The following is a 16,577-nucleotide window of genomic DNA, read 5'->3' as shown; positions in this document are numbered from 1 at the left end:
TTAATTCACTCAAGGGCAGATCTTTCACTGCAAACCCAGCATTTGTTTGCAGTTTTTCTTGAAAAAGATAAATATGGTAGCTTCTCTTTGCTTTCCGCACACCACTCTCTCTTTCGCATCTTAGAAGTTCCCGGGGGGGGGGCAACGTGGAGATGAAGAGTGGATTTGAATAATTAAACCCTCAGGACTTCAACGAAATTCACTGCTGTGGTTAATTGTTAGTGCTATAATGGTTTTTAACCCAGTCAGAGACCGAAAAATCTCAAACATTAATAATTGTTTAATTGCAAATCATTGTAGATCTCCTTGCTTGTTTGCTTTATCACTTAGTCATTCATGAAACTGCTTATCATATTTGTTTTCTTGCTTGTTTATTTACGAGCATTTTATTCTTACGTTGCAGGGTCATTGTATGGACTTGCTATCATGGGCATTTCTTTTGGAGTTGCCACTCTCTCTGGTGTAATTGAATCTTCCATGCTGATGACCTCGGCCACAAGTGGACCATTGCTTGGAGTGTTCCTGCTAGCAATGCTGTTTCCCTGCGTTAATTGGAAAGTAAGACGATTTTTACGTATTAGTTCTAGCAGACCCCCCTATAGGAATTGTGAGCAACCCCCTACTAACATTTGTCGCGGCTCTTCCCCCTCGCCATTATTTTAAGGAATGTTGAAATTTTATCAAGTAAAGAGATAGGTTTGGAAGTAAATCCCGAAAAGACAAAGTATATTATTATGAATAATTTCAAGGGAAAAATTGTTCCGGGGCCGGGTATCGACCCCGGGACCTCTGGTTGAACGTACCAGCGCTCTACCCGGGAACTCCACCCGACACCGTCTCAACTTTTCCCTTTTATATCCACACAACTCGCGTGGGCTGACGAAACGCCAGAGACCCACAACGAGTGCACACAATCTCTGTGTGTCTTGGAATTGTGGTTTCCTGTTAACGTAACGCAAATCTAGTCTTTCCTGAAATTGCACTCGTTGTGGGTCTCTGGCGTTTCGTCAGCCCACGCGAGCTGTGTGGATATAAAAGGGAAAAGTGAGACGGTGTCGGGTGGAGTTCCCGGGTAGAGCGCTGGTACGTTCAACCAGAGGTCCCGGGATCGATACCCGGCCCCTGAACAATTTTTCCCTTGAAATTATTCAAATCTGCTTTACAGGGAGTTTCACCTGAAAGACTAGATTTGCATAATATATGATTATGTCTCGTGACGAGAATATTGTACGAAATGGAAATATAAAAATTGGAAATTTATCTTTTGAAGAGGTGGAGAAGTTCAAATATCTGGGAGCAACAGTGACAAATATAAATGATACTCGGGAGGAAATTAAACACAGAATAAATATGGGAAATGCCTGTTATTATTCGGTTGAGAAACTTTTATCATCCAGTCTGCTGTCGAAAAATCTGAAAGTTAGAATTTATAAAACAGTTATATTACCGGTTGTTCTGTATGGTTGTGAAACTTGGACTCTTACTTTGAGAGAGGAACAGAGATTAAGGGTGTTTGAGAATAAGGTGCTTAGGAAAATATTTCGGGCTAAGAGGGATGAAGTTACAGGAGAATGGAGAAAGTTATACAACACAGAACTGCACGCATTGTATTCTTCACCTGACATAATTAGGAACATTAAATCCAGACGTTTGAGATGGGCAGGGCATGTAGCTCGTATGGGCGAATCCAGAAATGCATATAGAGTGTTAGTTGGGAGACCGGAGGGAAAAAGACCTTTAGGGAGGCCGAGACGTAGATGGGAAGATAATATTAAAATGGATTTGAGGGAGGTGGGATATGATGATACAGAATGGATTAATCTTGCTCAGGATAGGGACCGATGGCGGGCTTGTGTGAGGGCGGCAATGAACCTCCGGGTTCCTTAAAAGCCAGTAAGTAAGTAAATAAGTATGTTGAAATTTTATAATTTAAATGCAGTACTAAGACAGCAAGCTAAGGAAATTTTATTACAATGTCTGGCAATCTTGTTTTGTTATTGACATTGAAATACTACTTCGGCAAGATAAATAAAAAACGCTCAGTTTATAAACAAGTTTAATAATGAGTCTCATGGCCAGTTTGTCCAAGTAATGTTTAATTTTGCTTAACGAATGTTAAATTAACAGTCTGTTTATTTTTAACGTTTTGTTAATGTATTTTCCATTTGTTCAGCATAATTTTGTTTAAGATAACCAACACTTAACTATAACGTCTGTTAGCACTATTTTAACTACTCAACAGCAGTTGATAATGATTCTACATATGTAAGACAATTTTTGATTGGCTAAAATTAATCTTTAAATTCTATATTATAGAGTTAGTTATGAATCTTGCATAAAATGATAACGTGTTATAGTAGGCCACGCTTCATAAACAAACAGTTGACAAATGAAAGTTGTAGGTGACGTGCTGAATAATAATTACAAAGTTAGGTTATATTTCCTCATTGCTATTATGGATACGAAATACGAAAGAAATAAAATAACACTGATGTATTTAAACAGTCCAAAGTATTTCTTAAATGTTATATTACCAGTCATATGCTAAACATTCCCTACAGAGAGACAAAATATTAATTTCGCAACTTCTGTTCGAACAGCTGTGGAGACATCGGCCATATTTAACTAACTGTTAAACCAGTTAAATGCCCGAAATCCTACATTTAAAATTAACAAACTGTTAACAGTCTGTTTAACCAAACTGGTGTTGAAAACATACAATTTTATTAATTAACAAACTGTTTAGAGTTTAACAGTCGTTAAATTTTCTAACAATACTTGGATAAACGGGCCATTAAAATCATAAAAACATGTAATTTTAAAAATAAATGTAGACATCTTTTAGTAAAATGTTATAATCAAGTCAGTTTAGTAATAATAATATTTTTCATTTATTTAATTTATTATTTTATTTATTTATTTATTTACTTACTTACTTACTTATTCATTTGTTTATTTACTAATATTTATTGTGCTGTGCAACAGCCAGGGCCAATAACAGTTCAGCATAATAATAATAATAATAATAATAATAATAATAATAATAATAATATATTCAAATAAAAATATACACATTAAAACACAGTGAATTCTGAAAGAGCATTGCTCTTGTTCGAGAGTCACTGCAATAGATGCAAACATTTATGAAAGCTACAAAGCTACAAAATGTCAATGATTTTGCCTTGAAAAAAGAAAGAAAAAATGTAGCCAGTACAAAATGTAGAATCATTAAAAAATGATTAATTAAGGTACCGTATATTTAATAAAGAACAAAAATGATAAATAAAATCCAGTAAAAACAAAATATTGAATCGTTTAGTAGCCTATTTATTAATTATAATTAGGAAAGAATAAAAAGCGAAAATGCAGTAGAACCATTTACTAATTGTTAATTACAATAATTATAATTATTATTGTCGGACCATCGGATCTGTGCCCCCGTAAGATATGCGAACTGAACCCTAATTCCTTCTCAGCCTCGGTAATTCATTTCTCTCCTTGCATTCCTATCTCTCTCTTTTCTATCTCTCTCCCTTTCTCTCCCCCACTATTCACAATATTGAGCCTTCTTGCGGGACAGTTTATTTGCACTTGCAGTCCACTTGAATACTGCAACACGGAGTCACAGTGGTGAAAAAAATATTATTAAGCAAGTAATAGCATTTTGCGATGAAGAGAAACAAACAGGTCATCTCTTTTCTATAAATAAGGCAACGATAATAGCAGCTGCGATCACTGGTGAGGCTTATTTTATTTCAATTGATTACGTATTAAAATTACTTACTTACCTAATACAGTACTAATACAATATGTTATGTAATTTATATAGGCAGGTCAGAGCGCCTAATAAAGAAAATCAGGAGAGAGGGAGTCTGTGCAGGAGATGAAAAGTTAGAATCACCAGGGAAGAACAGACCAAGAGAACCTTTAATTATTGTAGATCATATGAACCGATGTATATTTTAAGAAAAAAGATACAAGAATTTAATACCTTGCAGAAAGAAGTTCCGACATTGAAGAAATTACTGAAATTACTGAAGGTTGCGAGAGAAGCAATAATTTCCAAGGTTGGAGAGAAACGCTACGGAAAGTGATTCGAGAGATGCGATTTAGGTTTAAAAAAATGTAGAAATACAAGATGTATTTTGATTGAAAGAAATGATATTGTAGTATGGAGGACCAGTTATTTATGACAACTTTTGACGGAAGTTTGGCAACATCCCTATTCGGCAAGGTTCGTGGCCTGCTGTTTGACATTGTGGGAGGAAAGCGGGTGGAATGGAGTGAGTACAGGCGTTAACTTTTTCAAGAACGACAACAGCGCTGAAGGGGCACAGTCCGATGGTCCGACAATAGTAAAGGATAAAAATAGTAAATTGCACTCTCACGAATGAACATCTATTTGAAGGCTCTGTATTATAAATATAGCTACATACACGTTAAGTTCACGTATAATATATTACTTGTTGTATGTTACAGGGAGCTGCCAGTGGCATGATAATCAGCCACATCGTCACTCTTTGGATCACGTTCGGCGGTTTGACTATTGACAAGCCCCCAATTCAGCTGCTGCCTCTGTCCACTGCTGGATGCACAAATGATTCGTACAGCCATGTTATTTCTCCAGGCGAAATCCCAGTACCATACTCACAGTCACGCTTTGAATGGGCTAACCACAGCAACTCGGAGCAATCTCTGTACAACTACCGCATTTTTAACAACATATCCACTGATATGGAGAAAGTGGTACCCATCAACAGAGGACCCGAGTAAGTTGAAGATATGTTCATAAGTTAGAATATAACTTTATATCTATTTATATCAAAATGTTATTGTCACTAAAGAACTTGAATATTTAAGTAAACAAATACATCACTGTGTTAATGTCAAACTTCGTTTGTATTTTACCTCAATTGATTAGTTTCGATGTGGTTTACACCATCTTCTGAATTCTAGTGAAGTTCCGTGTGAAGGACATTGATGGCAAATCCACTCTACAGTGTCAATGAATTTAGCAACATTACGTTTTAGATACTATTTTGTTTTAACCTCATGTAAGTGACAAATCTGTACATTTTAACCTGACTTTATACTATTTCTTTTAACACTCTTAACTTGTTTTTGTAATTATCTGGTGATATTGTATATTTATTTTTTATTTTATTTCTACATTTAATTTGCTGAATGACATTAAATTCATCTATCTATCTATCTATCTATCTATCTATCTATCTATCTATCTATCTATCTATCTATCTATCTATCTATCTGTCTGTCTGTCTGTCTGTCTGTCTGTCTGTCTGTCTGTCTGTCTGTCTAAATCTAATCTTATCTTATCTATCTAAATCTAATCTTATCTTTATCTATCTATCTATCTATCTATCTATCTATCTATCTATCTATCTATCTATCTATCTATCTATCTATCTATCTATCTATCTATCTATCTATCTTTCTATCTATCTATCTATCTATCTATCTATCTATCTATCTATCTATCTATCTATCTATCTATCTATCTATCTATCTATCTATCTATCTATCTATCTATCTATCTATCCAGCCATGCATCCATCCATCCATCTTCCGGTTTCCTGTTATTGTATTGGTAGGGTGTGTCCATGATTGGTAATGTTGTAACAAAGAGGGTGTGTGCTTTGAAATTCAGTTGAGTGTTGAAGATGTGTTGTGCGTGTGTTTTTTGTGTGTTTATAAGTTTCGTATTGTTCTAGTGTGTCAACTTACTGTACAAAAACATCTCAACACACAGACAAGACATTTAAACAGGCCTAAAACTTAACAGGTGTATACAAACTAACATACAGTAGTTGTAACGACTTCTACATCGGACAAACGGGAAGATATTTTCAAACACGATACAAGGAACATAGGTTTTTTAAAATTAACCAATAGATAGATTTAACGACGCTGTATCAACTACGAGGTTATTTAACGTCGATGAGATTGTTGACAGCGAGATGGTATTTGGCGAGATGAGCCCGCGGATTCACCATTCACCTTACGGTTGGGGAAAACATCGGGAAAACCCCAACCAGGTAATCAGCCCAAGTGGGGATCGTCCACACCTGTGGAGTAACGGTCAGCGCGTCTGGCCGCGAAACCAGGTGGCCCGGGTTCGAATCCCGGTCGGGGCAAGTTACCTGGTTGAGGTTTTTTCCGGGGTTTTCCCTCAACCCAACATGAGCAAATGCTGGGTAACTTTTGGTGTTGGACCCCGGACTCATTTCACCGGCATTATCACCTTCATTTCATTCAGACGCTAAATAACCTAGATGTTGATACAGCGTCGTAAAAAACCAATAAAAAAAGCGAGGATCGAACCCGGCAGGCAAGCTCCTTAATCGACTGAGCCACGCCGGTGGCTGGAACATAGGTCTATCACAGCCATAACTAAGTCACACAACAATTCAATCTACGCAGAACACATCAGAAACTCCAACCACAACTACAGCAATATAGAAACTTACATGCAAATCCTACACATTCAACCAAAAAGCCAGAAACTCGACACAGAACAATACGAAATTTTATTTAGTTGGTTATTTAACGACGCTATATCAACTGCTATGTTAGCGATATGATGATATTTGGCGAGATGAACCCAAGGATTCGCCATAGATTACTTTGCATTCACATTATGGTTGGGGAAAATCTCGGAAAAAACCCAATCAGGTAATGAGCTCAAGCGGGGCTACAATACGAAATTTATAGATACACAAAAACAGACGCACAGCACATCCTCAACATTCAACTGAATTTCAGCTCACACACCCTTTTCGATACATTACCAATCATGAACACACTCCACCAAGATGATAACAGGAAACTGAAAAATAGCGCGGGAACTCGCTAGGATACAGAAGATAATGCACACATCGAAACTAGTCAATTAAGGTAAAATACAAACATAGTTTAAAATTAACACACTGAAGCAGTGGTGATATTCGGCCGGTTCGGGCGAACCGGTTGTTGAACTATTTCTAGGTAATATTTGCAATTACCGTATATGTTTAACATACGCAGATATGAGAGAACTGGTTGTTAAACTATTTCTAGGTAATATTTGCAATTACCGTATATGTTTAACATACGCAGATATGAGAGAACCGGTTGTTAAACTATTTCTAGGTAATATTTGCAATTACCGTATATGTTTAACATACGCAGATATGAGAGAACCGGTTGTTAAACTATTTCTAGGTAATATTTGCAATTACCGTATATGTTTAACATACGCAGATATGAGAGAACCGGTTGTTAAACTATTTCTAGGTAATATTTGCAATTACCGTATATGTTTAACATACGCAGATATGAGAGAACCGGTTGTTAAACTATTTCTAGGTAATATTTGCAATTACCGTATATGTTTAACATACGCAGATATGAGAGAACCGGTTGTTAAACTATTTCTAGGTAATATTTGCAATTACCGTATATGTTTAACATACGCAGATATGAGAGAACCGGTTGTTAAACTATTTCTAGGTAATATTTGCAATTACCGTATATGTTTAACATACGCAGATATGAGAGAACTGGTTGTTAAACTTTTTGAATATCACCACTGCACTGAAGCAGTGTATTTAAATAATAAAACATTTATTTAGTGATACATAATAGAGACAATAGAGGAAGACAAATTGCAAGCATTACGGAAATATAAATAATAAGTTTATCAAAATATGTCAAGAATATGTGAATGGTTACGAACGCCACATTAAAAAACTCGTATAACACAGGTTAGTACTAAGTATGAAATAATAGTACATTATGCAACGAGCCTATACTGATAGTAATTAAGAAGCGAGTATGGATGTTTATGAAACGAGCGCAAGCGAGTTTCATAATTTTCATACGAGCTTCTTAATTACTATTATAGGCGAGTTTCATACGACTTTTTATGCTCGACCATATTTCTAAATTGAAATTATTCATTTTATTTGTATCTAACTGACCTTGAGTAATACCTCGTAAATTGTGAGATGTGCGCAGACGCGAAAGTATTGATTTTTTCCGAGGAACAGATGTCCACATTGACCTTGATAGCCTATAAGAACCTACAGAGTAAACTAAATATTAACTTTGATGTAATATTGAAATTAAATTAGACATTGAAAAACGAGATGACAAATTCAATTTATTTGAATATTATTTACAATTAACGCTAATTATTATAGTAACAGAACATAACCTTCTGCGACAGTATTGGATTTCCAGCCTCCGTGACTTTTCGCTAATTCTCTTTCGATTGCATATCCGAGAATAATCGATACTTGCGGTTTTATAACGGTACAAAGCTGACTTGTCATTGGCTGAGTTTTTATAACGGTACAAAGCTGACTTGTCATTGGCTGAACACCTGTACTTTAATGAGTAGGTGTACTTCAATGACATGCATTAAAGGACTGCTACCAGGTGTATAATTACTACATTTCGGCATGGTCGAGCATAAAGATATGACTGTGTGCATGCTAATATTAATCGAAGTTACACGAATAACAATACGCGGAAGGTTACGGATAGATAATGGCGCAGTCTGTGCCGGCCATGCAGTACTGTCTTATACGCGTTTTCCTCGCCTAAAGTGGAGCTGAATGCTCTTTATATTCATCATTATTTTCTGTTCACGAGTTAGAAATGTACGAATTTGTTACACTTTGGAACTGTTACTAACATTTTTTTTTCTTTTTCCAGGGATGTTCTAACACAGCTATATTCCATAACATACATGTACTATTCACTGATCGGTTGTGGGATTACAGTTTTCATGGGAATAATCATCAGTTATATCGCTGGTAAGTGTTAATGATTTATTCACACAATATCATATTCAATTGTTGCTTTCGCACTTTACAGTCTACTAAATTTCACCAGTACCCAGTGGCCAGCTATGTATATTCATTCATTCATTCATTCATTCATTCATTCATTCATTCATTCATTCATTCATTCATTCAGTGTTCTGCCCAAGGGCAGATCTTTCACTGCAAACCCAGCTTTCTCTAATCTTTCCTATTTTCTGTCTTCCTCTTTGTCTCCTCATAGACTATTACCCGTATATCTTAACGTCGTCTATCATCTGATATCTTCTTCTGCCTCGAACTCTTCTCCTGTTCACCATTCCTTCCAGTGCATTCTTCAGTAGGCACTTTCTTCTCAGTCACTATGTATATTATATTATACTCGGTGTTCATTTCAAAGTGTATGTATGTATTTATTCACACTGCAATGGGTATATACCCGGTGGCAGTGATAACTAATTTCACTCAAATAAAGACAATAATAAACACAATTAATAAAAAATACAATTAATAATAATACTAATAATTAATACTAACAATAATTAATAATAATAATAATAATAATAATAATAATAATAATAATAATAATAATAATAATACCTGGGAACATCCTAAATTAAATGAAAGTGTGTCATGACGTCACTGTTGTGAGTCAGCGATTTGAAGAGAGTTTCAGCTTTTATGTCAGAGAAGTTGCCTATTATTCAAGGCGTTCAATCTGAACTTGAGAACGTGTACGGTATAACTTGAACGTCGTAGCAACAGATGGCGGTCTGTACGGTCTGTGTGCTACCATAACCTCTTTCTAACTGTATTTTTGCGCGGGCAAATCGTACGCAGGGTATTTGTTATCATCGGTAACGGCTTCATTCCACAACACAAATCAAATGCTCCGTGTCCATGTTGACTGTCGAAGTTAATGTCAACAAATATGTAAGTAATCGTCTTAACCCTATCCCCATAAAGAAAAAAAAACTCATCTCAGTACGTGTTTCCAAACAGTTCACATTACTGCCACTACCGGCGTTACCGTACGTATCGGTAAGTACCCTTCAGAATGAACGCCTTACTTGCCAGGCAACTTCTCTGGCACATAGGTAATACACCTTTGCGGAAGTGCAGGAAGATTGAATTGTCTAGGCTCATCGGCTAGCCACATGACGGCATACAGAGAACCATGACACACTTTGAGCTGAACACGCAGTATATTTAACGTAAATATATTGATTGTAATGCCGCTTGCATAATTTTATGTTCCAGGAACTTCCCCGGAAGATGCATATGATGAAAAGCTTATTCATCCCTTGGCACTGAAAATCAGTACATTGTTTCCTGGAAGACCTCGCAGATACGTCCAGGACAAAATCACAAGCCCAGATAAATTCGGCAGCAATAATTCTGAAATTCTTCAAACCAGAGCTGAACAAAAGCCATGCGACTTTTCAAAAGAACCTACATACCGTGCAACGGAATTCACAACTGCCTGTGAAAAGAGTCCCATATGACACCTCTATCACTTGTGTCAAACGTTCAGTGTTCATTGTCTCTGACAATTGAGAACTCTCACATTACATCTTCCATAATGGAAGCTATTCAGTACTTAGACTGGGGCAGCTTGCGTTGCTAGGAATAGAATGTACAAAAGCAGAGCCAGTTTCGAGAAATGAAGGCAAAGATCTGTTGCATCTAGCAGTAGGAATCGCCTAAGAAGAAGTTCAGTTGCATTTCTTTATCTGTATGGAACCAAAGAAGATTGTTGTGGTCAAGTTGAATTGAAGATAATTTAGGTGATGTTGAAAATCTGTGGATATTATTTGCCATAAGAGTATATATTTCTAAAGATACTGGTGATATATTTATTTTTAGAAATGTTCAATAAGGTTTCATACAAAATCAAGTAGACCTTCATGGTATTTTGCTAACATAATGAAGGACTTCGTAATTTTCCCTTAGTGACGAGAAGACAGATGAGGGAAGTAAAATGTATTATATCAGGGAGCACGGCCTTCTTTGTGCTGACAGGACAATAATTATCAAGGCCCTAGGATCTAATGTGGTTATATGTGGTTATATGTTCCATCATTAACCTACACAGCATGTTAGACTTTTTAATACAGAAAAACAGCTGTAGTATTTCGGCATGTATTAATTATTATTTTAAATGGCTTTAAGATGCAAACGAGATGCCTTTATTATGTACAAAGCCCCTGGTGCAGTGCCTATTTAAAAATGGACGTTTATAGGCCTACGTTAAATCGAAAAAAAAGAGTGTTTTAGTAGTTATAGTATATTAAGAATTCCAAGGCGTCCTCACTTTAAATATTTTGAGTCCGCTAATACAAGAAAAAAGTACTGAGTATCTTTTTTCTAATCCCATCACCACATCTACGATATATTTCTAGACTACGCGTTTTATTAATATTCTCATAAATGTATTTAATTTTAGTAAGTATAAAAGTCTTTCATTAAGTAAGTTCAAACAATTTTGAGTTCTTCAGTCGGCAGTATGGTGTGTTATGAACTTTAGGCCTATTTATTATGACAATTATGTACTAGTATTGTTACGTACACTGGCTCGCAAAACTTTTGTCCTATGAAATAATGTGGAAGTGAACTTTGTGAGATATTATGTTGGCAATATGTCTACATACCCCACTCTACATGTCCTGGGAAGGGAGGTATTTGAACTCTGAGTTGCAGGTATTGTAGGACCATCGGATCTATGCCCCTTCAGCGCTGTCGTCGTTCTTGGAAAAGTTGACGCCTCTACTCACCCCATTCCTCCCGTTTCTCTCCCACTACGTCAAACAGCAGACCACGAACCTTGCCGAATAGGGATGTTGCCAAACTTCCGTCAAACAGTGTCATGTCTTTTGAATATTGCTTATAATAATGTAAGGTTAATTATTACTTATCCATAATTTAATTTAAGTAGGTCTAATGACGCTGATTGACTTATGCAAAATGCTATTACTTGCTTAATAATATTTCTTTCACCACTCCGTGCTACAGTATTCATGTTGAGTTGACAACACTGGACTGCAAGTGCAAATAAACTGTCCCGAAAGAAGGCTCAAAATTGTGAGTAGTGGGGGAGAGAAAGAGAGAGTGATAGAAAAGAGAGAAATAGGAATACAGGGAGAGAAATGAATTGCCGAGGGTGAAAAGGAATTAAGGTTCAGTTCGCATATCTTACGGGGGCACAGATCCGATGGTCGGACTATATATACCTACTCGAACCAAAGACAACCTTTTAGAGCAATAACGGTATATGTAACCGACAGAAATAAAACATTGAGACTATTTTGCACTGAAATATTTAAAACGTGTTTATTTTTCTTGAGTATTATATAATGTTCCAGGAATTTTTTTCATCTTCCCTCCACGTATAAATACCATGTTGGATCATAAACATAGAATAGATCACATCGCGTTTTGACAAGAATATTATGAACATACATGAGAAAATGTAATATTTTCAGATTAAAAAGATTTTCTCAAACGCTAGTCATAGGCCTATTCAGATATTTCGTCCTATTGGGTCCACAAGGTTCCAGCAAGAATTATGTAACATCAACACAATGGAGTGGACGTATTTCTGTCACTGTTTGGGGATGGATTTCCAGGCTATGAGGAGGAACTCTATGTAAAATTGATTTCCCAGCAATATATCCACATACTGGAAAATACAGAATGCTATCTAGCATGCATATGTTGCAACCTGATATAATTATATTTTTTTCAACAGGACAATCCCTCCATCTACACATCTTTGTTGTATCGGATACGGTCCCAATAACATGTTTGGTGTTGAAAGCACAGACATTTGCTATTTCTAAATGCTTTGCTAATCTTTTAGTTCGTTATCCACATTTTCGTTTCATTACTATATGAGAGTAAGATGCAAACCTCTTTTTTATGTGTGCAAAATGTAAATTTAACTGCTGTATCCTACGGGATATAATTGACAATCAAGTTTTAAATTAAATTTGTCTTAATAAAATTATTTACCCGATTTTTTAGAATATCAATCTAGTGATTATTAGTGCCACCTTTAGGGTCGAATTCATAGTCGTCACTTATAAAATGAGGAAACACTTAAGTAATGAGCATTTCCTTAGCACTTATTTCAGATCGTATTGCAGAGACGCTACTCATTCATATACTCTGAGCATTCCCTTGACATCGAAAGAAATATGGCAACATGGCTATACGTGAGCGCTTTCCTACATTCAATTGTTTTCCAGCGCCTTCTAATTGTTAAATCGGCGTTATTGTCGTACACAAATACAGAAGTAAATATTATAGAGCTAAAAATTATACAAAATGTCGAGAAAGCATTTTACAGAAAAGAAAGAAGTGAGCTAAGATAACTAGTTATGAAATATGGAGATATCGTCGAAAGTAAAAAAAATTGATAATTATTGTTCTCTCCAAAAGAAGAAATTGACATGGAACAAAATTGCAGTTGAGTTTAATGCAAACTCCGGACATATTCCTGTAAGTAAATCATTTTAATTTATTGTTCAGTTATTTTTATACTAAACAAAGTGGAAGTGATGTAATTACGCAAATTTTAACAGCTTATTCCTTGGGTACAATACAAACAAAAATGCAAATAACACTTTGTTGGGACGTGAATAGTTTTCGAAAAAAAATGCCACTTAAATCTACTTGAAATGCCGCTGTATCATAAAATCTCAAAGCAACCAGTACTTTCAGCAGTGGCGAAATCGGTAAGCCTCATGGTTGTATTGTGAATTTAAATGAGAGACACCAGAATATTCACAACAGTATTCTTGTCGAAACGCTGTCTCCTCTTAAATTGTTGATCATTATACATCTCTAAAGGGTTTTCCATATCTCTGATATATCTTTTGCTTGCCGAAACTCATTTTCATGTTAATTATAGAACTCAATAAATTACATTAAATCATCGTCATCTCTTGTATACCGAATCAGCTGATCACAATGCATATGAGGAAACACTTAAGTAAGCCGACAAGCTACCTTATTTGAATAAGTGTTCACTTCAGTGGGATTTATGAATTGAAAATTATTATAAGCAACTGCTTAAGTGTTTCCTTACGATAAGTGTTGACTATGAATTCGGGCCTTAATGAATGTAATTTTATAAGCGTGATGTTATTAGTTATTACCATGACAACAGCCAAAGAAAAATGAGCTGTAGGCGCATTATAACGCAAAGAACCGTGGTGTGACTAGGAGCTACAAAATGCCGTGTTTATTAAATTTATCTGTATCACTAGACCACTAAGTAAACATATTCTCTTTAAGTTTACTAAGTAGCTTGGTTCAACTTTTCTGTTGTGAGGAGGGGTGGTTTTTATCTGCGGAGAGACTACCTGCCGCCTACGCTAATGTCCTAGAGCAGGACGAATCTTCCATTCGTCCTGCCTAGAGTGAGTACTAATACCAACTTAAGAACGAGAAAAACTGTACAGTATATGGGACAAAAGTTATGCGAGCCAGTGTACATCAGTAATGCCTCACTAACGTACTCATTCTTTATAAGTAAACTCCAACATACTCATCATGCTTTATAATGTTCCTTAGAGACTTCTATGTTATTTCATTCCTCCTTTCTATGATGAGGACGGAAACGGTATGTTCCTCCAAAATATTAGTATATAAGAACTTAGAAACCTCATATATATTTTTATTATTGTGTAAGCCATAACTCCACTCAGAACATTGTTACTTCGCCTTACGAGACTAGGAAATGCTTCAGGGTTTTAAGTCCCTGATAAGTAGTTGTGATCAAAGAAGACAAATAAAGCATATTTTGTACAAAAATACAGTCTTTCTTTCTTTGTGAATTTCTGTAGGGGAGATCGGGGCAAGTTCGGCACGTTAAGCTAAACATTCATGTAAGTATAACAAAAATTCAATTTATGTTTCAAAATTTTAATCATAAATCCAATTGGTATATTTATATTATGTATGTGGATTAGAATTTACAAAAAGTGAAGCATTGAATTACTTACTTACTTACTGGCTTTTAAGGAACCCGGAGGTTCATTGCCGCCCTCACATAAGCCCGCCATTGGTCCCTATCCTGAGCAAGATTAATCCAGTCTCTACCATCATATCCCACCTCCCTCAAATCCATTTTAATATTATCCTCCCATCTACGTCCCTGCCTCCCCAAAGGTCTTTTTCCCTCCGGCCTCCCAACTAACACTCTATATGCATTTCTGGATTCGCCCATACGTGCTACATGCCCTGCCCATCTCAAACGTCTGGATATAATGTTCCTAATTATGTCAGGTGAAGAATGCAATGCGTGCAGTTCTGCGTTGTGTAACTTTCTCCATTCTCCTGTAACTTCAGCCCTCTTGGCCCCAGATATTTTCCTAAGAGCCTTATTCTCAAACACTCTTAATCTCTGTTCCTCCCTCAAGGTGAGAGTCCAAGTTTCACAGCCATAAAGAACAACCGGTAATATAACTGTTTTATAAATTCTAACTTTCAGATTTTTTTTACAGCAGACTAGATGACAAAAGCTTCTCAACCGAATAATAACAGGCATTTCCCATATTTATTCCGTGTTTAATTTCCTCCCGAGTGTCATTTATATTTGGAAGCATTGAATTAAACACAAAAATAAATTAAAGATGCTACATTTGCCGAAGTTGCTCCACATTTTGGGGCATCTTCGTCAGTATTTGTATCCTCAACAAAAAACGTATTTCCAAGTTCAGATTTGATTTGCAATATAACAAACTATCATAGGGCTAAATTTAACATCTGCACATATCACAAATGAAGTGTCCAAATACATTTTCCATATCTGTACCTAATCCTGCGCCCATGACTTGCACTCTTTACACGTAATCCATTCTTCCTGTGTAAGTTCATATTGTTCGCTGCAATATATTCAAAATATTTCTTCGTCTTCAGTGTTACGTTTAATTCTGTGTAGCTAATCTTGTATTTTTTGTTTGTGTTGAAAGTGTGCTCTATATCAGGGTTGCAGAACTGGAGAAGAGAGAGGTGGAAGCAAGGGAAAAGAGTTTGTTCCCCTGTCCACAAGGCTGGAGCCTTATTAATCTAAAGTTACGGTATATGAAATCGGCCAAATTTTGATATCCATTACTGGTAATCGCCACTGCACTAATTATTTGCGTCAACGCTTAAGTATAGCTATTCAACGCGGAAATGAATGAACGTTTTAGATACTCTTCCCGAATTCAGCCCTTTGGATGAAATTTTCCTTCCTAAAGGCCCATTCACAATGAAAATTAAACATAACCGTAACATAAACACAGAAGTTTGCGCCCAGGCTACTAAATGGGATCATTCACAATGATTCACATAAGAATTGATATAAACATTACCGTAAGACGTTAACATGAAAGTTTGCAAACTCCAAACTTTCATGCTTATGCTTACGTGATTTTCAAACAGAACACAATCGTGGAGCGCTGAAGTATACGACAGAATATGAGAAAATGGCGTCGTTATGTTTCCATGGTTACCAAGTATGTTGCGGTTATGTTTATGTTCCCATCGTGAATGATGGTATGACTTCTTGATTTTAATGTAACGTTTACATTCTTAAGTTAACGCTTACGTTATGTTTAATTTTCATTGTGAATGAGCCTTTAAAATTTATTAAGTATTCTGTGCGTAAGTTTATTTAGTCTACTATTAACATACGACAGAAAATCAGTTTTTTACATCCGAACAAAAAACTGGTTTTCTATACCACATGAATTAATAGTAAAT

General features: G+C 35.9%; 1 protein-coding gene across 3 annotated transcripts in view; it reads left to right on the top strand.

Annotated features, from left to right (window-relative positions):
• Nucleotides 1-14,642, top strand: part of LOC138697692 (sodium-coupled monocarboxylate transporter 2) — a 340,251-nt gene extending 325,609 nt beyond the window's left edge. For all 3 annotated transcript variants that reach the window (XM_069823160.1, XM_069823161.1, XM_069823159.1), the window contains 4 exons: nt 404-558; nt 4,480-4,769; nt 8,719-8,819; nt 10,086-14,642. In XM_069823160.1, the coding sequence (XP_069679261.1) occupies nt 404-558; nt 4,480-4,769; nt 8,719-8,819; nt 10,086-10,330 (791 nt within the window). In that variant the 3' untranslated portion in view covers nt 10,331-14,642. The remainder of the gene's footprint in view (nt 1-403; nt 559-4,479; nt 4,770-8,718; nt 8,820-10,085) is intronic.
• The last annotated feature ends 1,935 nt before the right edge of the window (nt 14,643-16,577 follow it).

This window comes from Periplaneta americana, chromosome 4, assembly GCF_040183065.1.
Source record: "Periplaneta americana isolate PAMFEO1 chromosome 4, P.americana_PAMFEO1_priV1, whole genome shotgun sequence".
NCBI lineage: Eukaryota > Metazoa > Arthropoda > Insecta > Blattodea > Blattidae > Periplaneta > Periplaneta americana.
This window is presented reverse-complemented; position numbering and strand designations above follow the sequence as displayed.